This window comes from Tenrec ecaudatus, chromosome 1 (genome assembly GCF_050624435.1).
Source record: "Tenrec ecaudatus isolate mTenEca1 chromosome 1, mTenEca1.hap1, whole genome shotgun sequence".
Classification (NCBI taxonomy): Eukaryota; Metazoa; Chordata; class Mammalia; order Afrosoricida; family Tenrecidae; genus Tenrec; species Tenrec ecaudatus.
Window position 1 is genome coordinate 200,611,515 of NC_134530.1, and position 26,733 is coordinate 200,638,247.

At 38.1% G+C, this 26,733-nt stretch overlaps 1 protein-coding gene across 2 annotated transcripts in view; it reads left to right on the plus strand.

The window, feature by feature from the left end:
• The window catches only part of HMCN1 (hemicentin 1), a 544,205-nt gene that overhangs the window by 246,187 nt on the left and 271,285 nt on the right, over positions 1–26,733 (plus strand). For both annotated transcript variants that reach the window (XM_075528409.1, XM_075528416.1), the window contains exons 11-13: positions 296–571; positions 23,690–23,831; positions 24,920–25,047. In XM_075528409.1, the coding sequence (XP_075384524.1) occupies positions 296–571; positions 23,690–23,831; positions 24,920–25,047 (546 nt within the window). The remainder of the gene's footprint in view (positions 1–295; positions 572–23,689; positions 23,832–24,919; positions 25,048–26,733) is intronic.

Sequence of the window (26,733 nt, forward strand, 5' to 3'; positions counted from 1 at the left end):
CATCGTTACAGTGCACTGAGCTCTTTGCCAGTCTCTTTGATTTGCCGTGTGTGTAATTTATGGATTTCACCTGGAGCATGCTTCCCGTGTACTTGTGCACTCCATTTTAATGCAACTTTTAACTAGATGACAATTTTCTTGAGGTCATACACATGTGCCTTTATCCATAACTTCTGTTGTATTAAACCTTTACTATTGGATCGTCAATAAATATTCATGAGAATTTTAGACTGTATCTATAAGCTAGCAAAATGGCTTTTGGAGGTTCTGATTTGAAACTTTTGATATCACACAGAGCCCCCTCCTGTCATCCAAGAGCCTATTAATGTCACAATCACCCCTGGAGAAAGAGCAGTTTTGACATGTCTCGTCATCAGTGAAGTGGAGTACAATCTAACCTGGCAGAAAAATGATCGAGATATTAAACTCGTAGACCCAGTGAGAATCAAGGTTTTGGCTAACCTCTCCTTGGAGCTCAGGAACGTCAAAATCAACGATGGTGGAGAATACCGCTGCACGGCTTCCAGCGAAGGAGGATCCTCAACTGCTTCAGTGTTTCTCGTCGTACAAGGTACTGCACTTGTGTTAACTTCTGAACAGTAGTGTCTTTCCAACTTCCTCCTTAGATCTTTGCCCCTTCCGTCTGCAAAGACTGGAGAGTGACCGTGTCGCCCCAAACTGACAGTTTCCAATGTTAGAATGCTTGTGTTCCTCAGTGCTCTACAACGGACCGAGCTGAAAACTGAGACATCATTAAAATAAATGAGTTTAAAACAACCAAAACGGACCCTACTAGTACTTGATGGCTTCTAGTATAGGAGAATATTAGTAGAAACTGCTTTGGGGTGATCTGATGGTTTAAAAATGTGATAAAACCATGCTAATTGGTTTGATAATTTTATCATACTGTTCCTTAAATTTTTTAGTACTATATTATTATGTATTCAACTAATTTACTCTTTGTAAATAAAAAATAAGATGCTTTTTGTCTTGGTAAAGTTTTACTGAAATTTAAGGAGAGTTGTTTTAACCTTATTCATTTTAGTCACACACTCACACAAACTATTCTTGAATTATGTCTAAATAGAGTAAATGTTCACATAGCTGAAATGCGTGTTAAAATGTGGTATTGGATGTATATCTTATTAAAGACTATCAGCTAAAGATCAGAAACTGTTCTAAATTCTCACTGTATTCAAAATTTATTTGGCTTTCTAAACTTCTACAGCCCTGCTGCGAGTCTTAATGTAACAAGCAAATTACTGTCGGCTGTTTTTCACTGTTAAGTTGAAAGATTTAGCTGCTGCCTCAGCAGAATATTTCCCTTTAAATCCCCGATATGCAGCACTGGTTACATCAAAATGAGGTCTGGCTATTTGGTTATGGCATTGGAAACAACTTTATAACATGCCTGAGCTAACACTCGCACATGATGTTTAACAACACTAAGCAAATGACGGTCAAGTCTCACAGTTGGCTCATCAAAGCTATGAATGGCAGAAAAGTGAAACTACTGTGAGAATTCACAAAATGGCAGACATAGGATTCTAGTTTTCATCCTGCTTGTAGAGATAGAGTCTGCAATCGGAATATGGGACTTTTGTTAGTTGACCAAATGTAATCTCTTGGGAAACATTGCTTTTGTAAGTGGTTCACTACAGTTCCACATAGTCAGCTGCCTCAATAAAGTGAGCTTAATGTCCGTAGAAACTTGGGTTACGAGATCTTTAGAAGTCTTTTAACAAGTAATTGTTTCAGATCAAATAAATGCTAAGGGACTTCTGAAATTTGATCTTGGTTCTTGACACGAACTTCCTTAGAATGGAATTACAAAGTAAAAAGCAAGGAAACTTCTTTGCTTCCCCAGATTCAGTTTTTAGAATATCAGTATTCTTTTTAGATCATTAGTGTTCTCCAACTTTTGTGGATATGGAATTATCCAAAGAACTTATTTATAATAAAAGCAGGCTCTTAACTACATGTCCAAATGTTCTGAATCCCTGGGTCTACGATGAGTCCAGTAAAGCGGCTTTTTTGACAGGCAGCTGGGTGATTCCAAGAAAAACAGTTTCTAAAGAGCATTTTAATCTTTTTCACAGGATGAACCCTGTGACCTAGATATGTCTACTTTTAAGGGAAGCTCTAGATTAATTTTTAGCTGGTACGATAGAATTATTATTATCCAATTAAAAAATGCTGAGATAAGAAGTTATATAATACCCTAAACATGAAAATAAAACCAAAACCCAGCATATGGCACCATATCACGACAGGCCAATCTCTGTAAGTGTTGGGTGTAGATCTGTTTCGAAGTCATTGTTACATGGCTTGTCTAATTGGTCTTGACTTTCAAAGAACACCTCTGATATATATACGTCTTTTAAGATATGTAGCACAAATATAATCTTGATTTATGTCCCTCAGCAAAAAATGAGCATGAAGCTAATTGTGGCCATCTGAATGTATTATTTTCACTTGAATCCACAATTGAAAAGCTGTGGCTATTTGATAAAGGAAACTTGCTCTAAATAAGAATGAGAATATTGATGTAGTGAATGAGATGCATGTAAACAATTGACAGGAAATCTTTGATTATACATTTATTTTATTTATTCAATTACATATTTTTAAAGGCAGGCATAAAAATTTGTAGGAACTTTTCAAAGATTAAATAATTATTTGATTTTAATAGACAAAAATAATTTTCTTCTTTATAAAATCAATAACTTAATTCATATTCTCATATTACTCTGCCTCCACAGGTCTCCTTGGAAGCTATTTAGAACTGGGACACTTTTAAGAATTAAAATTCAACTTTCATAAAATGTTAGCTGTTTTACAAAGCATAATATACAAAAATTGTATATTTTTAAATAGCATATATATATATGTCTATTACAACCACTCCTAACCAAACCATAAAATTATCTATAAAGACCTCAAAATGGCAAAATCTGAAGAATACTTAAAACCAACAATAGAAAAGCAGAAAAAAAAATCAGGGTAGAATTTTATTTATATTATATATAAATATTTTACTTTGTATTTATAATATTAAGCCAAACCAAATCAATTACCATTGGGTCATTACAATGTAGCATTGTCCACAGGAATTTCAGTGGCTGGTTTATCCAAAGTAGATCACCAGGTCTTTCTTCCAAGGTACCTCTGGGTAAACTTGGACCTCCAACCTTTTGGTTAGCAGCTGAGCCACATCAACCTTTTCACTCCCCCAACAAGTCCATAGACACTATAAATATGCATTTACATATAATATTTGTCCGTATTTTAGATTTGGTGGGTGACAGTCTCAATCAGTGGTCCATCGTTGTTTTCATTATATGAAAACATAGGCAGCTATCTTTGTTCCCCCTGTTGAAATACATTTCCCATTTTTAATTATACATACACGCAGATAGATAGATGGTAGGTAGGTAGATAGGTAGGTAGATAGATAGATAGATAGATAGATAGATAGATAGATAGATAGATAGATGGATGATGGGTAGGTAGATAGATAAAGGAAACATTTGGGAATTGAGACAGAGATGGTGACTGAGAAGAACATTCTGTTTGAACCAGAAGAGTTTCATCCATGAGAATCCAGCCAGAAATTGTCTATCAAAAGCTTTACTGCAGAGGCAGGGCTGGAGAGGAGGTCCATCTAGAGGAGAAGGCCCGTCCAAGCTCTTTGTTCTCGGACCTTGGACCCGGACAGATATCATTTTATTTGATGGCAAATAGAAGAATATTGAAAGAAGTAACTAAAATAACAGTAATAATAATACATGAGGCTTAAAAATTTTCAGGGATAAAACAAAGTTATGCTATCTACAAGGAATAATGCTCTGGATGTGGTTTAGAGACAAAGACAACGTGTTTGATGTGCGCAGTCTTTTAAAAGGGGCGTATTTTCTTTGAAAGGGACTGTAAGTTTGTAAGGCAAAGTCAGATGATGGTGAAAGGGTGTCATTGAGAATGACGGGGAAAATAAGGAAGGTTAAAATGCAGCCTTAGATTGTACATCTAAATTAGAGATGCCAAAAGGTAGAGTTTATAATATATAAAAAGAATCAGGAATGTTGTACATAAATTTGAGAGCTTATTTCAGAATGGGAGGAAAAGAACTTGCCGGTGTGTATTATCAACCATTGAAAGCTGAAATGAAAGACAGGAAATTGAGCATCACTCCGTCTTACAGCTGTTTAAAAAAGGCCAACTGTGTGTAAGAAACAGTCAGAGATGGCAGTGTAGAAAACCGTCCTAGAGACACATCTGTCCTTTCTAAGCAAAGCAAGAAAGGTGAATTTTAAAAGTAGACTAAAAATTCAAGTTACTAGATTGAAAGAAAAAAAACCCATAATTATACAGACTAAACCAATAACTGGTAAATTATGGCGTAAAATGGGGCTGTTTTCACACGTCTCTGGTGTGCTCAAGCCTGGATGATGAGTGCAAGGCCCAAGGCCTACAGTCGGCACATTTGGGGTTGGCGCACATGTTCTCATTGGAGGAGAACGTTGTCATTTTTCGTGGGAAGCGAAAAACAAATGAGATCAGATCATTCCTTTCTCCCAGGTCCTAGAGAGTCACATGACCTGCAGTGCTCCCAGGGGATACTGTTGCTTCCCAAGACCAAAGACATTGAAAAGATGCTAATTTGGGTAGCAACGTGGAGTTCAGAGTTCTGCAGAAACCTCTGTCCAGTGGCCCAACATCATCAACCTAACAGCCTCTTCCCGTAGCATGACCTGGCTTAGCCGACCTTAGTTTGCATGTAGCTTCCTTTTGTTGTTCAAAAATTACGTTTCCAATGAATTTTTTTTCTGTTTAAATTAGATGGCACTGGTCTCTGTTGTGTTCAAATGTGATCTCTTAATGGAATAATAGTGGGAAGAGATGTGTGTATTTTTGAATGAAAAATTTGTGATAACAGGAATTTAAGACCCCAACAAATTATTGCCTCTGAACAGGCATCAAACGGATATTTTCAGATGGTCAAGATTTTAGGAAAATATTACACCCATGCCCTCCTTAAAATGATTTATAGGAGATGTCAGTTAATCGCCTGATGTCAATTATAAGAGAATAATCCAAAATTCAAGAGGAAAAATTATAAAGGACTAGTGAATGTCCCGTGATAACTATTATCAGCCTCAGTTAAACTGACCTAGAGTCCTGAGAAGACACACTGAGTTCAGAAATGATAGTTGAATCAAACACACTAATGAGCCTGTGAAAATACTGTTGGGGAGATATGCTCATTTGATTGTAAGAATTCTCCATTACAGGGTTAATAGGATAATTAACTTCCGGCCATTCTGTCATTTCTGACTCGTAGCATGCCCAGACTAACTTTCCCAGTCTTTCCTATGGGTTTCCCAGACTAACTTTCCCAGTCTTTCCCCCAAGAAACTGCTGGTGGTTTCAAACTGTGGACCATGATTCCGCAGGAAAGGGACCTTCTTCAGTGGGGTTTACCACAGACTCAGCAGTGCAGACAAACTAGTGGAAGATTATGACCCTACACCAGAAGGGCACAAGCTTCAGTGTACTGTCATACACACATATGAATATGATTCTTGGGAGCAGGTAAATTAAAATTATGAGGGACCAGTACCCACAGAAAAGCAACTTCTTGGTCCAGTATGGGATCTGAGAGAAAGTGAAAGACTTACCCAGATGGGTTGGTACAGGGGCTGCAACAGTGCCCTCAAAGATCGTGAGCGTGGTCAGTTGCTATGAATCACACCTGCCTTGCTGGCACCGAATAACATAGCAAACTAGAGGAAACTTTTGTACTTATGGTTTCCTCCACTTGGCACAATTTATTTAATAGGTGTAAATTATTTTTATACAGTACATATTGGATTTAAGACTTTGTAAAAGGAAGCACATGCAAATTCACATTAATTTATCAGTGAACTGAACTATGGATAATTGTTTTCTTTCCTTATTTTCTAAATATTCTATGAAGTTTCATTATTATTTATATTGTAATTAGAAATGATTAAAGGAAATTTTTTTAAATGGTTAAAAACTTAATAAATAATACCTCCTAAAAAGAGGCATTATGGGATTAAAACAATGAGATTGAAAACAACCAAAAGAATAGCTTTTAGATAAAACACTGGTCCTGGGCACTTTCCATTTTCTTTGCCAAGACCAAAATTCAAATGCATTAAATTTTCTTTGAACTTCCTTAGTCAATGTTGAACTTCCCATGCTCACCTGAGCCCATTGAAGACGCTGTGGCATGCGTTGGGCACATCTTAGTCCTTACTGCTTTTCAACACTTACAATGACCTTGTGCAGCATATGTACCCAATATAATTCATTGTTAGATCTCTTCCCTGATGTTCCCATGAACATTGGTTAGGGATCCAAGCAAGGTAAAACCCGTGAAAACATCTTTCTTTCATTTATCATGATGCTCCAATACTGGAAGCTGAAATCCTTGCTCTTCCAGTCAATGCTTCAAGTCTTCTTGGTTTTCACCAAGCCAGATTGTGTCCTCTGTGTACCACAGGTTGTTAATAAACCTTCCTCCAATGCTGCTGCCATTCTTTCTCAAGAGTACAGATTCTCTGATTATTTGCTCAGCATACAGATTAAATAAGAATGGCAAGAACATACCGCCCTGACACACACTTATTTTTCAAACCAGGCACTCTTCCCATTTTCTGTTTGAACGGTTGCCTACTGATCCTTACACAGAATCCTTGTGGTCACAATGAAGTCTTCTGGAATTTCCCTTCTCCTCAGTGCTCGTCATGGCTTGTTATAATCCACACAGTCTAGTTCCTATGCGTAGTCAGAAAAGCATCCTTGATATAAAATAGGATCATGCATAGAGTGACATCTTTTACTGGGTTTAGCTTTCTGAGGGGCTTCAGAAGTTCATGGGAAGATAGAATTAAAAGGCAATGGAATTTTTCCATGAACTTTTCTAAGGCGCCTCATATATTTTGACTTAGGTTGTTTGTTTTTCAAGTTCAAATTACAGCTCATTCATTAAACAAACCAAAAAACCAATACTTAGTTTGCTCCTTCATATTATCAACTATGTTTTATTGAACCTGCTTCACCTCTACAAATAAAAATGTATCTAGTCTCTCCACTCATTTATGGAAGTTATCACTGTTATTTCTGAGTACTAATGAGTTGTTCCGAGTCAGAATCAAGTGGAAAGGAACAAATTTGGATTTTCTGGTTGTAATGAGCTGGCTTTTTAAAGCGCTGTTTTCTTTTGTAAAATAAAAAGCTTATTCTTTGGCTCATTCTTCCATTTTAGTCAAACATGGCCTTCACCTCCCAAGAACATGGTAGCACACCCCAAGTACTTATGCTGAGAGAAGATCTTACTTTAATGAACAAAACAGTAAGGGAAATACTACTTTTGAGAAGCCTTGCTAACGTGAAATATGCTTTCCTCTAAGTGCTTTCTGGGGGCAGAATCTGGTTTTTCTGGCTGCTTATTTGGAAGGCCATGAGCATTGAGATGACAGCCGTATTCCTTTTCAGACAGGATGGCTAGGACGTTCCACTTCCCTGAGAGGGTCATGACATACCAATGAACTGTTATATGTCGTCTCACTGTGCCTTTATTTTTTTATCCAATAAATTATTCATCATAGGGAGTTCATTGTAAGTTGAAAATTACTGTGAGCAGTTGAGGATGTCTGGTGACAGTGTGGTGGGCAGTGATAATGTTGTTGGTTCAAACTACCAACTGTGTCTTGGAATAAAGATGAGGCCATCTGCTTCTATAAAGATTTCCAGCCTCGGACACTTTGTACAAGGTCACTGTGAGTCAGAGTCAACTAACTGGCAGTGGGTACTGAGTGGGGAAGTATTTATAACCACAATGTCAAGGAAGCATGTTTGACAACACTACAAGTCATATTTGAAAGTTAGGAATCTATAATTTTATAGAACGGTATTAGAAATAGCACTGCCTTGAATCCTTACTGAAGGAACTGGAGCGAAAGAAAAAAGATAAACGATAACTCAGATGATAACTAAATTAGGTGTTCTTGTAAGTCCATTAAGAAAAGCATAGAAAACTTCTTCAGCACCTCCTCCAATGTCCCCCTTTACAAAATTAACGCAATAATCTATTTTGATGTATAACAGACTATTTCTATATTTGAATAATAATAAAAATATTTCTGTTAGGTAAATCCCTTTTCCTAGTCATTTTAATATGTCAAAACATTACCAGGTAAGCATTGACTTTTCTTGGTGTGGCTTTGAACCTCTATAACTGGCTTACATGCTAGTGTCATCTTTGTGAATTTTATCTGGCTAGAGGAAGCCAGATCATCAAAATGAAAATCCTCACATCTAGTCAGTGAAGAATGGCAGTGCTGGACACGATTTAGTTTAAGTTTTCTAAATAAGAAAGACTGGAAACCTTTTAAAACTCCATTTTTTATTAGCCATTTTTCTTGTCTTAACTGGTTTTGTCTATTCACCTAACAGTTTAAGGAAAGGAAAAATAGAGAATTAAAGGGAAGCAATGTCATTTCTTAATAATTTTATATGAGAGATTACTTAAAATTGAAACCAAGGCAGGAAACCTTTGTGACAAATTCATCTTTATATCTTGTATTGGGACAATATATATAAGTCATATATTTTCAAAAGAGACTTTGATGCTTGCTACAAAGTAAGATTCTGTCATTTAATAGAATATAGTTATAATAAGTCTTTGCATATCTCTAACATTTTGTCTCTTTTATTAACTGAATGATATAACTACTTTGGTGTTTGGGTGTGAAATTATTGCAAATCCAGCATATAAACTGTAGAGGTGAACTCAATCTAGCTCTTTGACGGTATTTTGTTGCTAATGCACCACCTAAATCAATGAATTAGTGACCTCTCCCCATAGAGTGTCATGGTGCTAAGCCAAGGCTGTGTCAGAGAACGTTCTATAATATGATAAAGATGTTCTGTATGCACACCTTCCCTCGTGGTCGCCTCCGGATGGAGATGGCAACTGAGCAATGGAATAGCACTTGCGGTGGGGAGTCTAGTGTATGTCAGGATCTTTGATTGACTTTTTGCTGATTGTTGATATAGCCAGTTAGGCTCCCATGTGACAAGGTACCTACAGTTGTTCAGTACCATTAATTGGATTTATCATAGCATGTCAGCACTCTCTTTAATTGTGTTATGATTGTTTGTTCCTTCCCAGTACTCCAGTTTCACTGTCTCTTATTGTCTCATCACTGTTTTTAGGAAATGCTTTATATTTTGATATTATAATATTTTTTAATATGGGCATCAACCTTATGAGTAATATCCTTTATTTTGTATGCCACTCAACTATTCTGCTATTTCAATAAAAAACAATCTCTGGAAATAGGCTTAGTTCTAGATTTAAATAGTGTCTGGGTGACAGTCTAGGGGTGGGTAGGGATCTTTTAACTTTATTTATACAGTTTGTCTGTTTCTTTTTATTAAAAATTTGAGTTCTCCATTTTTCCTTATTCTATCTGAGATGAACTATTGTGGTCCTGATCTGAATGGTAAGAGGGCTACCATCTGGCTCTTCCAGCCTCAGGTAGAGGAGGTTGTGGACTTGGAGACTTGCTTATCTGTGTTTTTGATTACTTTACTGTGTTGTTTCTGGTGAGTTGAGACTAGTCAAGGGTTACATAGTTTCATTTAAGCTTTTAAGACCTGAGGAAGTTGTTGTTTAATTTAATTTAATTTAAATTTAAGCTAGCATTTGAGCCTAGTAGCTACCTTGTTGGATAGCATAGATCTAGTCTATTCTAGAAAAAGCAAGAAAGACAAATATAGCAGGAGTAGAAGTTTTAGGAAACTTATTTCAATTATCAAGAGAGTCCTGGTAGTGTAGTGGTTTATGCGCTGGATGCTAAGCACAAAGTCCACAGTTTGAAACCAGCAGCTGCTCCTTGGAAGGAAGGCGAGGCTTTCTGCTCCTGTAAAGAGTTAATCTTGGAAACCCACATGAACAGTTCTACTTGTCTTATAGAGCCACTAGGTTTTGGAATAGACTAGATAGAAATGGGTTTGTATTTGGGCTTTTAGATTTTATTTTATTGAAATTACCACATTTGTCAACTTACTATCATTCATTTGCATTTTTGTCATTCAGAGATGATCCCACTGTGTTAATCCAGGTTGACTAGAAAAACATATTCATAGACACTCATATATGTATATGAAAGAGCAACTGTATATTGAGAAAACCCCCAGTGCGGTCCAGATCTAGACCTTAAGTCCAATATTAGCCCATATGTCCAATATCAATCTGTAGATTCCACATGCAATGATGCCAAATGCAGGAAGATCACAGGTCAGTGGCTGGTAAGTCTTGTGGATCCAGTGGTGGTAAAAGCATCTCAGCACTGGCAGGGGTCTCCATGTGACTCCTCCAGCTCCAGGGCTCTGGCTGCATCAGCATAACTCCATCAGACTTTCATCAGTAATGCCTGACAGGGAGTGAGTCTGAATCCCGCTTCCAGCGAGCTATTTATCTCCTTAGCACCTCCAAATGAGGTCATCAAGCTAAGACCTGATTGACAGGCAAAAGTCCACCCCTCCACTCTTAATGTCTCATATTGACAACAGCTTATGGAACGATCACATCCACCATTTCAGAGGCTGCAGCCAAGTCTTCTTACTTCCCTTAGTGAGAAATCACTTGGAAATGTTGCGTTGTCGGGCTAATGTGGAGAGCGGTCCACATAGAGGCAGAGCATTAAAAAGAATACGAGGGAATAACTAGTATGCATGGGGGAACTTGAAACTGTTAAAATATATCCCATTATCATCCTCACTCTCTGAAAAATCAGAAGAATTACCTGCCTAATCAGAACTGTGAATTAGGAATTTGAAACCAATATTATTAGGTTTTAAGTAAAATGAGCTAACCCAGTAGGCACAATCTATTCGAATGTTACATAGCTACTAATTACAATTCCTAGATGACTCCATAGTAGTCCTGTAGACTCTGAAGTTGGTTGTTGTTATTTTCTTTAAAAGGAGGAACACAAATTTAAAAGAAATGCCAGAGACCTTGAAAATACATTTAATAGTCTTTATGATTGAAGATAAATTCAATTCCTTTCTATATTAATCTTCTTCCAATTTTTAATGTAACATTAAGGTTCATTAGATCATTTAATATTTTAGGGGAGATATGTCACCCACAATGAAATATATAATAAGGATACTTTTAAAACCAATTTCTATTATTTTTTTCAAAAATCTATGTCAACTGCTCATTTGTAGTGGATGTCAGTTTTTTCTGTATCCAAGATGAGTGCAGTTGCTTTGATTTGAGTGAGAACTCAAAGAAAAAGCTCTTAACATGCAAAACTGTTCAACATACTCTTTCTTCTCATCATAGTCTTATATGTTTTATATTGAATATAATGAAACCAAGAACATATCAAAGGATATGAAAGTGTTTATTATCTTCTTAGAAGCTTGCGACTCTTCTACCACAGCTATGTGCTGGCAGCCCTGAAATACATTTTTCAAAGATGCCATTGGATGAACCATCATGCTGTAATAATTGAGAACCGATTGATCCACTGTGTCCTTTTCCCAGCCCAGATTCCTTTGGGAGAAAGTAAGAACATATGGAATTTATGACCCAATTACTATGAATATCGGAAACTAGTGAGACAGAAAACCCTTATATAGCTGATTGCAGTCACATAATTGTTCAAGGAGTAGTGAAATCATACAAGGCCAAGGGGGATCTCTTGTTAGGAGTCCTCGCTCTCACCCTCACTCTTGCTTTTTGCTTCTTTTTGTCTTTTTCGTACCCACGTCATACAGATGCAGTGTATCAGTTTTATAAACTAAATGTTGATGTCCTTTTTGTTTGAGACACACTTCCACTGGACTTGTGTGTGAATCACTGGATGCTTGGCAGTGTGCATAGATATCACTGTGAATGAGTCTAATGTGAAATTTACAGTGCAGATTAATTATCCCCTAGGTAATGATTATTTTGGCCAAGTGCCTCTTACTTTCTCTCTGGTGGTCAAGTCAGTTCTGCACCATCTTGCTTATCGCCCTTTTTCTCCATCCCTTCACTGGTGCCATCCTCATCCACAAGGGTAAATCAACAAGCACATCTACTAAGGTTCCAGTCCATACCTGTTCAGGTTTATTCAAACCAATGCATAATAACATATGTCTAGGATCAGTGGATGGCTGCAGGCCAGTTCTGTCAGCAACACATTTGGATTAGTCTCATTAGGATGTCATAAATTTTAAAATCCACTTTAAGCAGTGGTATCCTTGAAGGACCCAGATCGTGATCCTGAACAATGTTCCTTTAGTCTGGGGAGTAAGCGAAGGACAAGATTTCCCCATGAAAATCTTGTATAACACCCCTGGGGTACTTCCAAAGAATGAACAGGAGCATAGTTATGATGGAAAACTCCTCTTCAGTTCAACTTTCTGGCATTGCTCTCAGCAGTTCAGTGTTCTATTTTCTTAAAATAGCTTCCTTCAATGCCCCCAGGATCTTCCTGTGTTTGAGATTTAAGGAACTCTCAGAAGATTACCATTTGAACCCACCACCCCCCACCCCCTTCCACCCACCCCCCACCACCAAAAGGATGTTACCATAAGCTTCTGAGCGGCCATCTCTGCCTGGAATTTAACTGACCCTGCAGATCCCCCTTGGAAGTCACTGTTTGATTGGACACCTTTAAAAAAAAGGCATCCCAACAAGACTAAGCTGAGTGTGTTTCTGAGAGAACATGTCTGCAGCTGCCTGCTGATGGCAGGGGAACTTCACAGCATGTCGCATTTGGAGTAAACCCATGCAGGGACCAAACCCTAGTAGCACTCTCTTTTAACTTACCTTCATATTTCATGCAACATGCCTGATGATTGAATACCTCGTCTTTATTTTTAATTGTGATACATGTTTGTGTATGTATGTGTATGTGTGTGTGCATGAAATGTACCATTTCAACCTTTTCTACATGTACAGTTCAGTGACATCATTTTGTCTTGTGTGATCGTCACTACCATGTCCTTCAAAAGTTCTCTTTATGAAAACCTTCTTTTCTCTGGCTTTGGTTCCCCCACCCAATCTAACTTCCACAATGCAACTAGGTAAACGCCTTCTAAGTATTACTTTAAAGCCCCACCTATTTTTATTTAACACCTGTTGGTGCTTTCCTAATTACCCCAGAACAAATGCATACTCCCTAGGCCTCCACAAACCAACCCAAAATAATTACTTTACATGTCATTTTTAACCATTCTCCTCATCGAGCAATATATGGGACAGGAAGAAAAAAAAGTCTTCCTTTCAATATCGGAGTGTTATTTTACTTTAAAAGAACCAAAGACCCATACATATTTCCCTTTTTATGTTTCCTTAATATGAATGAAAAAATTGAACTTGCTATTTAGCCTCTGCCTCTACTTACATATGAAAAGATAGACTATTGGATTAATTCTTCTTTGTCATAGGATATTCCTCAAGGGTTGGCTTTTATTTCTTAACGTGATCTCAGGATTGAATTTCTCAAAAGGCAGTTATGTATTGAGATTCTCATATCTCTGCTTTTACTCTGGTCCTTTCAGTAGTTTCCAGGCCACTGCACATTTTCTCTGCCAGGCTCCACATCCTTTCTACCCCCGTTGGGTTCGTGTTCCCACTGGTCCCAGTAGACATGTGCTCCCTTGCTGACTATTCCTCAGAGTAGCAGTAAAATAGTGTAAGATGACTTGAGTCACTAATCTTATCTATTATGCTTCTTGGTTAATTTCAGTGGGCTATAAGAAGTTCCTCGGTAGGTCTAAACTTCATCACACATGTGCATACTTTTATAGTTGTCATGCATGTATTACTCCTACATTTAAACCATGTTCTTATGGTATACTCTGGTAATTACTTCATACAATCACCTCATAAAATTTATAGTTGTTTTTTTAAAAACCTTGTTTAAAATAGTTGGCCCCGATTTAAAAATTAAAGCATGTGATTGAGTTATGCAGGTTTTACACGATAGGCTTAAACATTCTTTTAATGTGATCTAGTAGTTACTAAATTTTCTAATACTACATGCCAGGCTAACATGTAAACGTTTAAATAGTGGTTGTCATGTATAGGTATGAATATATGCTTTCATTTAAAACAGGCAATCTCAAAAAATGTTCAATAAAACAGACTATCTCCTACTTATCTAAAAATACAAATAATTCTCTATGGATTTTGAGTTAGAAGATGAACAGAAAAGTTGGGGTTCAATTTGAGCACACGTGATCCATAGTGTATATTTGCTGTCGTTGGTAGTTACCGTTGAGTCAGCGCCAATTCTTCACAACTTCAAATACAATTGAAAAATATGACCTTGTCTCTGGCCATGCTAATGAGTGTTGGTTTGTTGCTTGAGCCACTGTGCATTTTAAACACAGAGGCATCATCTCCCTGAAATGTATCAGAACATATTCTTTTGTAATGACTGATTTGCAAAGTCTATCAAAAAGCTTATCTTTCTAGTCTGGTTTACAGTTGAAACCTTTCCATTTCTGAAGGCCTGTCTGATCCCTGAAATATGGGTGACATAACTCCCAGAATCATAGCAGGAAGCCACCACAGTATGACAAACTGACAGACGGGCAATGGGTGTAGATGGTACATGACTATCTCACAGTCACATGCTGCCATAGGAAAACAAAAGACTAGATGAAACCTCCTTTTCTCTTTATTGTTATTTCTCTACGAATATTTTATATAATGATTTGTCTTCTATGGTGCCAGGAAAGGGTAAGCGTCTGTCATTAATTAGTCCATGTCATCAGAGTCTGTTGTAATTAAAAAGAGAAATCTTTCTTGATGATTGATGAAGTAAGTCCCTAGTGACTAGAATTACTTCACAGTATAAAATTGATATTATTATCATAACCACATGCTCATTACATCATATTTCTTTTTTTAATATGTCCCAGGTGACACAGATATTAGTAATTCCCCTGCCAATAAGACATGGGGAAAAGAATGAATTTATTTAACTTTATTGAAATTTCTAGTGAATTTTTAGTAGCTAGCAACATCTCCAAATTCAGAAGAATTAAATGGTACAGTAAAAATTTGAGCACATAATAAGAAAAGTTTCATTATATGAAGAAGAATGTGTTATTTGGATTAGAGGTAGGCTTAGTAACAACCCGAGATATGCAGATGGCACCATCTTGCATGTTGTAAATGAGGAGTATTTAAAACTCTCACTGATGAAGATCAAGGATTGCAGACTTCAGTATGTATAACAATTCAATTTATGAACCCAAATCCTCATAACTGGATCAGTAGGTAGCATCATGATAAATGGAGAAAAGATTGAGGTTGTCAAGAATTCCATCTTGTTTGGATCCACAATCAATGCTCTGCTAGCAGTAGTCAAGAGATCAAATGATACATTGAATTAGCTAAATCTGCTGCACAAGACCTCTTTAAAGTGCTAAAAAGTAAGGATGTTACTTTGAGGACTAAGCTGCACCTGGCCCAAGCCATGGTAGTTTCAATTGCCTCATACAAATGCGAAATTAGGACATTGAATAAGGAAGATCAAGGAAGAATCAGTGCATTTGAACTGTGGTGTTGGCCAAGAATAATGAAAGTACCCTGGACTGCCAAAAGAACAATGAAATCTGTCTTGGAATAAATACAGCCAAATGTGCCTAGAGGCAAAGATGGCAAGAGTTCATCTCAGGTATGTTGGGCATGTTATTGAGAGAGATCAGTTCCTGAAGAAGGACATTGTGCTTGAAAAAGTGGCAGAGACAGAGGAAGGCCTTCGGCAACATGGATGGCTGCAATGGCTGCAGCAGTTGGCTTACGCAGCAGCAGAACAACTGCAAGGATGGCGTAGGACTGGGTGGTGTTCGTGCTGTTGTACGTAGCATCACTGTGACTCAGAACCTACTCAGTGTTGCCTAAACAACAACATTGTACAACTTATTTAAAAATAAGGTGTGTGCTGGAGTGAAAAATTAAGGGCGTGCAATAGAGCAACAAGGGGAGCAAAGCAATGAAGTCCTTGGGGAATATAAAAAATAGACTGGGGCCAGGGCGTGGCACTCCATCAGACTACTGGAAAATACTCCTAATGGTCAACAAACAGACCTGGAACTAGTTACAGGCTTTCCTTTTTTTGTAGTTTTTTTTTGTTGTTGTTGTTTGTTTTCTTTTGTTGCTTTATTTTGCTCTGTCTTGTTTTTGTGTTTATTATTGTCTCTGCATGTCTATGTAGATAAGATAGGCGGGATAAACAATCCAAAGGAGAAAACAACGGGACCAATGATTCCATGGGGATACGGGAAAGGGGAAGGTGGAGGAAAGGAAGGGGGTTGTCAACCAACTCAGGCACAGGGAACAACAAATTATCTAAAATTGATGGTGATCAGGGTATAGGATACCTGGTGGGACTTGATCAAGAACAAAGTATCCAAGAGGAATTACTGAAACCCGAATGAAGGCTGGACATGATAGTGGGACAAGAGGAAAGTAAAAGGAAATATAGGAAAGAACTATGAGACAATGAACATTTTTAGAAGTCTAAATATAGGCATGTACATATATAAGAATACATATATGTACATGTATAACAATAGGGAAATAGATCTATGTACATCTATTCATAGGTTAAGTATTAAGGTAGCAGTGAGACATTGGGCTACTACTCAAGTACTCCTTCAACACAAGAACACTTTGTTCTCATAACGTGGCATTCTGTGATGCTCACCTTCCCAACATGTTTGCTGAAAGCAAAATGGGTGTATAAGCAAATGCGCTGACGAAAGCTGATGGTGCCCAGCTATCAAAAGATAAAGCATGTGGGGTCTTAAAGGCTTGAAGACAAACAAGCAGCCATCTAGCTCAGAAGTAACAAAGCCCACATGGAAGAAACATACCCGCCTGTGTGATCATGAGATGTCAAAGGGATATGGTATCAGGCATCAAAGACCCAGAACAAAAAATCATATGATTGTGAATGAGCAGTGTGGAGTGGAGGCCCAAAGCCCATCTGTAGATAATTGGACATCCCCTTACAGAAGGTTCACAAGGGAGAGATGAGCCAGTCAGGATAGAGTATAGTACCAATGAAACATACAACTTTCCTCTAGTTCAGCTATTCTCAACCTGTGGATCTCGACCCCAAAATTAAATTTATGAAGTAGCAAATAAAATGTGTCCCAAGTATATAAGACAAATTCTTGCTGCCTTCGCTTCTTAGGAACATTATGTTGTTGTTGTTTTTTTTCCTTTTTACATCGATTTGTTTGTTATTCTGGAAGCTCATGATACATTAACTATTTTAGTCAACAGCATAATTTAAGTGTATCAAGTCTTCTTCAGTGTTTCTTGTTCATTGTCCCTCTTTACAGGGATATGAGAGCACTGGAATTACTGTGGCTTGGGTCAGGCATATTTTAGGCCTCATAGGGACATCTTTGTTCTCTTATACATTAAGAGGTTTGGGGAGGTGACTTTTCTCAGTGAAACACATTAGTAGATATCATGCCTATTGCTTCCATGGGTGTTGGCTCTTATTGGAAGTAAAATGAAATCCTTGACAACTTCAATCTTTATTTATTATGTTACTTATTAATTCAGTTGTGAGGATTTTGGTTTTCTTTATGTTGAGATATAATCCATACTCTAGGTTTTGACATTGGTAAGTGCTTCAAGTTTTCTTTAATTTCAGCAAGCATGACTATATCATCACTTATATTACAGATTTTTAATGAATTTTCCTCTAATCCTGATGCCACTTTCTTCTTCATATAGTTGAGCTTTTTAGATTACTTTTTCAGCATATAGATTTTAAAAGTATGATGAAAGCATTCAACTCTGACAATAACCTTTCCTGGTTTCAAACCAGGCAGATCACTCTCATATTAGAGTGCCTCTTTCATGGTGTATATCAGTATTTCCTAAATCAGACAATACCGCCCCTTGTGGGCCTGGAATGATCCAAGTTAACAAGCTTATAGTTTCACAAGGACAATGGTCTACATGCTACCTTGTTGAGTAGCAACTGGATTTAAACTTTTGTGAGCGGCCTTCTAAGGGGCAACTATTCTCCTATCTGGAGAAAAATATGAGTAAATGAAGTCAAAGATGCATTGAAACAGTTAGTCCGATGGATGCCTGGGCCACGTAAAGATCATTCTTCCTGACCCAGAGACCAAGAGAACTGGATGGTGCCTAGCTTCCACTCCAGACAGCTCTAAAAAGGGATCACATTAGAAGGTGTTTAATAGAGTGGGAGAACACTGTAGGAAAAAATTCAAGCTATTAAAGAGACCACACTTGGATAAAGAATGGTGGAACCCTGGAGACATGGCCCTTGGTGAACCTATCATTCTTGAACTGATTTCATTTCAGTGGCTCAGGTTATCTCCAGCCTATGTTGTATCTTCAAGGCAACATTTTCCAACTACTGTCACTTTCTCGCTGTTTCCATCTTTTGCATCTTGATTGCCTGCTTGATCAATGTCAGATTGAAGAAGTTGGTAGAAATCACCTGATTTATTGGTTGGTGTGTAAATATGAATGAAAGTTATATTAACTGGATTTCCCTGTGTGCATAATAGATATTGTCCCATCACAGAAAACATTGCATTTGAATATACTTGATGAATGGAAAACATTTTCTCTTGAATCTGCCGTTCCCGACATTGGAAACCATGATTACTGATTCAAAAGGGCCAGCACCAATCCATTTCAGATCACTAATGCCTAAGTTATTGGTCTTTATGCATTCCATTTCATTTTTGATGACTTCCAATTTTCCTAGATTTGTACTTTTTACATTCCATATTCTGATTATTAGTAGGTATTTCCAGCTGTTTCTTCTCATTTTGAGTCATGCTCCATCAGCAAAGGAAAGTCATGAAAGCTTTACGCCAACCAAGCCATTATTGTCGACTCCATTTTGAGAAAGCAGCTCTTCCTTAGTTATATTTTGAGTGCCTTCCAACCCAAGTTGGAAGCTCACCTTTGAGAACTGTATCCGACAGTGTTCCCGTGCTATTCATGAGTTTTCGGTACCTGACACTGTTCTGCTGCTATCCATTAGACTGTCAGTAGCCAATTCCCCAGAGAGTGGACAGCCTGTTTCTTCCTCATAGTCTATTCTTAGTCTGGAAGCTCTGCTGAACCCTGGTCACTATGGGTGACCCTGCTCGTATTTGAAATGCCACCGACATAGCTTCCAGTATTACAGTAACATGAACGTCACCACAGTACCACACATTGACGGACAAGAGGCATAGCAACAATAAATGAGACTTAGCTGACTGCTAATGGATATTTGCATCTGAAGTGTGAAGATAACCCAAACCAAACTTTCATAGTGACTCTACAGAACAGGCTAGAACCGCCCCTGTGTGGTCTTGAGGCTACAAATCTTTTTAGGAACAGACAGCATCCTCTTTCTACTGGGGAAAAGCAGTTGTCCTTTTGATGATGATAACATAGTCAATTTACTAGAGGGCTCGGGGGGGATTCTGTCTTCCCCAAGATTTGTAGAATGTCCCCCTGGTGCAAATGGATTCTATTAGGCTACTAGTCAGATAACTGAAGTTTTGTGTGCATCATGAGGATCTACTGATAAAGAGTAGAGCCACTGACATCCCCATGGGGCAGTTCTACTTTGACACGCAAGAGGTTTTCATAAGTCAGACTCAAGTCCAGGAAAATACGTTTTCTTATTCTTTTTTTAAGTCTTTGCAAGCAAAGTGAAGGTGGTTTTACTGCATGCGATTTATAATCCTATATGTTGGTCTTTACTATTAATCCTATGTTCAAATCCTCAACTCTGAGTATATATTTACATTTATTGTTATTATTTTTATATAAATTAAATTCTTTTAAGTCACTGATTTAAAATTACAGAAACATCTAGTCGGCATATTATATAGCTAAAATTAAATAACAAATGTACAATTTACCTAAGAGGAATAGGTTCCCATTGCTTTGACTAATGGAAAAACAAAGTGTTGTGATTGATGGTGATGGTCATGGTGATAATGGGGTGATTGTGGTGATGAATATAGCTCTAGTGAGAGTCGTAATTGAATGAGTTTGGAAACCAGCTGGTAAAATAATTTTTTTCTCTCCAAGCCTACATTTTGCCTCTGACCATCTACACAGAATTGTAGCACTTTTTTCTTAATGAAAATTTGGTATAATAATGCCAATGAAGAGATTTAGATTAGGTTTACTATTGGGCAAATCACTTCTTTGGTGTAGTTGAACTATTTGAACTCTGTGTTCTTACGCTGTTAAAAATAAGAGGAAGATTTTTAGAAATCCTCATGTTGATCTTAGTGTAGGACAAAGGCTCACAGAGCGAGCTTTCCATTTCACAGTCCACATACATTTAGATTCAAGTCATTGATTACAACCCCCCCAATATAAGATCGCCTATTTCAGTTCCTCCCCACATTTTTGTTTCCATTTGTCCGTTCCCAAGCCTTCTGAAGTGTAGCCTTTGGAAGTTGCTGCCCTTCTGATCTCAAATGGTTGAGTATTTTGAGGAGTGCTTACCTCCCCAGTGCCTTTGTTCCCCTTTCAGACCCATCTCTTGTTTGGTTCAAATCTGAGTCACTGGAGTGAGTTCGGTTCAAGGCCTGTAGCTTTACTCAGGGTGCCATCCGCCCGTCTCTATCCAACCAGTAAGTCTTAATGTTTTTGAATTTGAATTATTTTAGTAGTTTGAATTTTTTTCCTACAGTTTTTGTGACGTGACCCCTTTCAGAGCTGTCAGGAGTGGTGCGTGGGTTCCTCAGTTCTCCGTCTCTGGATCAGGAAGACTGATGTGGATGTGGCCCAGGCGTCCATTGCACTAAATGTTTCCATGCATCTTTGATTTCATTCACTCTTCTTTCAGCCTGATGGGCGAGTACTTGCACCTTAGAAGATCCAATTCGGTGCACCTTAGAAGGCCACTCTCAAGGTTTTAAGATCCCAGTGTCTGCTCAGTGAAGTAGCATGTACTACATTGTCTTTGTGAAACTATATTATGCCAGTTGAAGTTGGTGCCTCCTGATAACTGTGGGCGAGTCTCAGATCGAGTGATTCATTCAAGAAAGGCATGTTTCAATAGATGTTTTAGAGTAGTTTTAGGCTTATAGAAAGTTACACTATATCCTCTTTTTTACCCACCCATGTTCACTATTTTTCTGAATATTAAATTATTAACACACTACATTCAGTTGGTACATTTAATAAACCAATATTGAAACATGAAGACTAAAGTTTATTGTTTAAGTGAATTTTCACTCTTTATGTCAGACAACCCTATGGATTCTGACAAATGAACGAGAAATTCTTCTTTCTTAATGAATTAAACATTTACCAGTTGAACCAGAGACAGTAAAATCTAATAATCTTCTTATTTAACCTAAGTAAATAAAGGCTAAATCATTTTGATCATCTTTATTCAACTGTTCTTTGACAGAAATCCAATTTTGTTTCTCTATGTTTGGTCATGCAATTTCTGCTTTTCTAATTGTCAGCAGGAATAGTCTTTCCAGGGCAGCGGTAGATGTCTCACCTTCTGTTGGGTGATGTCATCGCACCTGTGTGTTTTACACAGACTTATTTCATGACCCTAGGCAACACTGTATATCCAGGCTTTGTTTGCTCAATGACATCTTGGTTCTCTGCATCCTGACATTAACTTTCACTTTGCTCTCTGAGTTACAGAGCCTACCGGTGGGATCCTGACTGGGAAACATGCCAGGCCAAATTTGGCAGACTTTTATGGAAGGCACTATGTTTATATAAAATCTTAAAAGCTGCCTACATTTTTGCAACAATCCTATGTCAATATGAGCAAGACATAAGAAACATGTTTTGTGATAAATTTGGGCTTTCAGTAAGTTACAAGGAAAAAGAAATGTTCCTAGTTCTTCTTCATCTCTTCAACATCTTGGTCCTACCCCCAGAGCATGAGAGTCCCGCCACTATTTCAGAGACGATGGTCTACAGGTGGGATCACATGTGAACTTATTGCAATCCATACATACATCAATTGTATAAAGCACATCTGTACATTCTTTTCCCTCATCATTTTCAAAGTATTTGCTCTCCACTTAAGCCCTTTGCATCAAGTCCTCTTTTTCCCATCCCTCCCCGCTCCCCCTCCCTCATGAACCCTTGATAATTTATAAATTATTATTTTGTCATATCTTGCCCTAGCTGGCCACTCCCTTCACCCCCTTTTCTGTTGTCCATCCCCCAGGGAGTAGGTCACATGTAGATCCTTGTAATCGGTTCCCTCTTTCCAACCCACTCACCCTCTATCCTCCCAGTATCGCCCCTCACATCCCTGGTCCTTAAGGTATCATCTGCCCTGGATTCCCTGTGCCTCCAGCTCCTATCTGCACCAGTGTACCACCTCTGCTCTATCCACATTGCTAGGTAGAATTCGGATCATGGTAGTGGGGGCAGGGGGAGGAAGCATTTAGGAACTGGAGGAAAGCTGTATTCTTCATCAGTGCTACATCACACCCTGACTGACTCATCACCTCCTCTAGACCCCTCTGTGAGGGGATCTCCAGTGCCCGACAAATGGGCTTTGGGTCTCCACTCTGCACATCCCCCTTCATTCACGAAATGATTATTTTCTTAGTGAAATAAGGGCCTCATTTACTGATGTAAGTGACTAACTGAATTTCCCAGTTTCACTGATAATAAAAGTTTAAGTAAATGAAAAACAATCCCCTTAACACATTAAGCCAATTTATTTAATTTTGTTAATACTCATAGAATCTACATGGCATCTATTTCCATCACTGTGGAAATGAATTTATTTTTATTAATTTTACTGACTGGAAAGTATTTCCACAAAGAAGATCATTTCATATTCATTTAGGAGTGGTACCTTCTCTGGAGATGCATACTTTTTGAGTAGTAATGTAGATAGAAAATGTATACTTGATTAGGGTAAACATATAAACTTCCTAGTTTGTCTCAGGTTATTGTTGTTTTCTTTTTGACAAGAGATCCCTGAAATTATATATCCTTCTCATAAAGTCTTCTTTTATAATGCAATAAATTTCAGTAATTGATATTTTTGTCACATGAAGGCCCTAAGAAGCTAGTAGCATGAGGCAAATGTTCAGTATTGCAGGATCTTCAAGGAGTGGCAGCTATTAGAGGTCAAAGCCAAGTTAGAACCCATGGTCTGCATTCCATGAACAGCGTTAAGTGACTATTCAATGCAAGTCACTGCATAACATGAAATGAATGTCACGTTCTATGGATTGTAACATGGAATATGGAATAATACGAAAGACATGGTCTCCAATGTAAGCACATTTATAATCCATTAAATTAAAAAAGAAAGATTAGCTCAAACATAGCAGAAAGAGCCAAAGCTCTCTAGAGGCTTGGCCTAGAAATCAGCTAATGCTGCATTTGCCCTCACCAGGGGAGAAGGAAACATGGCATTAGGATAACATTCATTTCCCTCTCACAAAGCGAGTCTGCTTACCTTGCTGTTGTTACTTTTCTTTTCCATCCTGCACCAGAGAGCCAGACCCATGTTGGTGTCATCGTAGCTGAAGGCAATGTGCGGTGGTGAGAAGCCTACACATGAGGTAGCAGAGGCAGCTCCTGACACCAAACTCTGATACCTTGTTTTCTTTTTATTTGCAGAATCTCCCAAAGTCACTGTGATGCCCAAGAACCAGTCTTTCACAGCGGGATCTGAGGTCTCCATTATGTGTTCGGCAACAGGTTATCCCAAACCAAAGATCACATGGACCATGAACAATATGCTTATCGTGGGTTCACACAGGTACTGGGTTTGTATCATGTTCTTTGTTTTCACAGAGATAAATGGATGACCTTTTCAGATAAAACTAATCTGACCAAATCCCTATGATTTAGTTATATTTGCTTCAAACTCATAGCTTTAGATTTGGCAAACATTTGCCTCAAACCCATAGCTTTAGATTTGACAAATTTTAAAAAATAGTAATAATAATAAAATGTATGATGAGTACACACCCTCATGCTTTTTGAGTTATATGATAACACATTGTACCTTCAATAACAAAAATGTGTCTAATAGCTATTCTGTGGAGTAAAGGAGCTTTAAGAAATCAAATAAAAACTTGGCTCTTGGATTCATCAGAAGAGACAGGGCGAAGCAACGGAAACTGTACCAGTTTTGATTAAACTGAGCACAAGCATTTTGTAACTGCTGCCCACCTTTGCCCTGCTACAGACGAGAGCGATTTTATCCCTCTGGGTGATTTTTAAAGACATTGAATCGTCTTACACTCAAAGAGTGTAATGGACATGTGGAACATAAGCAACCAAGTTTCCAACCACTGGGCTTCCGTTACTCTGGGTTTGGCATGAGGAGGAAGTCTTAGGCATGATCCAGCATGGGGTGCCAGATTCTATTCCTAGACTCACTCATCACTGACTCACTGTGTGACACGCACTTCATCCGCAAGGTTTTCATTCTGAGGAACACTTTAGCGTAGCAGTTCCCACATGGGACAAGATTAACTGGGTTCATATTCGAGTTTTTCCACTTTCTAACCCCACCTTTGGGTAAATTATGTAGCCTTTTTTCTCATCTGTAAAACAGAATAATAGCGCTTGATTTATTGGTTGGTTATAAAGGTGAACATATTAGTAAATGAAAAAACTCCCAGAACAGCCTCTAGCACACAGCAAGTACCAGGTACATGTTAGCTGTTATTATATATTTAAAATATGTTCCTTAGATATGTTTGTAAAATGATGAGGCTCGTTATTTCTGCAATGAATATAGAATTAAAACTTTGAAATACTTGAAAGCATTGTAGTGGAAGGGACTACAGTACTTTGATACCATTATTGTGATATTTTCCTATTGTTTCTGATCCATAGGTATAGGATGACCTCAGATGGTACCTTATTTATCAGAAATTCAGTTCCCAAAGATGCAGGGATATATGGCTGCCTGGCAAGTAACTCAGCTGGAATGGATGAACAAACATCTTCACTTAGATTCATTGGCAAGTATCATTAGTTTAAAAGACAACTAAAATAGGATGAATATCATAAAGAACAATGTAAGTGTATTATTCTGAGACTTTATATTAGAGACTTATATGCAGTGTCATAATTAAATTATATGCTTCAACTATTGGCTAAAGTAAATAACAAAACTAATTTAAGTTAAAAGTTCAGGGAATGAATGGCCTCTTTAGCCGACAGAAATCAAGGAGCTCAGTTTATGGGGAATTACATTGGTCATAGAATTCGCTTCCATGATTCATCTGGTCTCTGCAGGATTTAAATTTCAAATGAAAAAAGAAATGAGACATACTCTCTAGCTTATCGGAACTTCTACTTTGTAGTTCTCATTTACAGTCACAAAGGTTTAGAGTTTTTCTGCTGTTAATCTTGCCTAAGTGCGATTTTCCTTTCCATCTTTTGTTTGCCCCCTCCATTACCAAACATTTGTTGAAAATAATGAATACGACTCTGTAGAATGGTTTGACTCTATCGAATGCTTCTGCTTTATGAGCTCTTTGTTACTCATGCAGCTGAGTGTGAGTTTACAAATTGTGAAAACAATCGGCTAGAACTCCATCTTCTCACCATGCTTCTTCTCCATTAGTTAATGCTAAGAGAGGGAAACTGGTGATGGGGCAGAAAGAGAGTAACAAGAGCCACAGTAAAAATAGATGGTTGGATGGGTAGTGGGCCTGTGAGGGAGGAAATAAAAGCCTCACAGGTTTTAAACATGGGAGCAGGGAAAGATATGGAAATAATTGCCTCACTTATCCAAATGAAGGAGATGGCATCATGAATAAATTTGGAGAGGAAAATGGAGTTAAGTGAATTAAAAAGGATTCAGAGCTAACTGAATTAAAAATGTTGGCAGAACACCCAGGTGAAGAGGGAACAGACAGTTGGAAATATTGAATGAGTGCTTGAGAGAATCCCAAATTGGACAGAACAAATTCTGTTTTATGAACTTAGGAGCCAAAATAGGAAACGCGGATGCCGTGATTTAAAATTTGTTAAGCACCCAGGGTATGCAAAAATGCCGTGTTTCCTTTAAGGAACAGATAAATAAATGAATAGTCCTCACCTTCCAGGGACTTGCATGATGGTGGTGAAAACATACAGGAATCTAGGGCGGTAGAGAGAGAAATACTACAATGGGCAGGGAGCAGAAAAAGCAATAAATTCTAATGGTGGAATTTACAAATATCTCTCCAAGAAGACTAGATTTAAACTAAATTGAGAAGAATAAGTGGGATTGAAAGAGCTGGAGCAAAGAGCATTTCAGGCCCAGGAAACAACGTTAACAAAGGCAGGGCGATATATAAGAGCCTAGAGCAGGTTTGGGTTATTTATGTAGCTTGTCCAACTACTGGCTGAGCAGTCGGTGGTTAAAGCTTCCAGAAGAAGCGCCTTGAAGAGGCGCGGTGACCTGCCTTTGAACAGAGTCAGAGCCTGCAGTGCTGCTTTATGGAGCAGTTCCCTCTACACGTGGGGAGCTCTCCGAGTGGAACTCAGCTCAAGGGCAACTGACAGCAATAGCACTTTGTGATAAAGGCCGGGCAGTCTACTTCCAAAAGATCACACACACATCCCCAAAGCATTACTCTTGTGTCACCCCCCCACCCGTGTTGACCCCATATGTTCAGAGTAGAAGTGTGTGCCTGAGATTGTAAGGCTGTGATCTT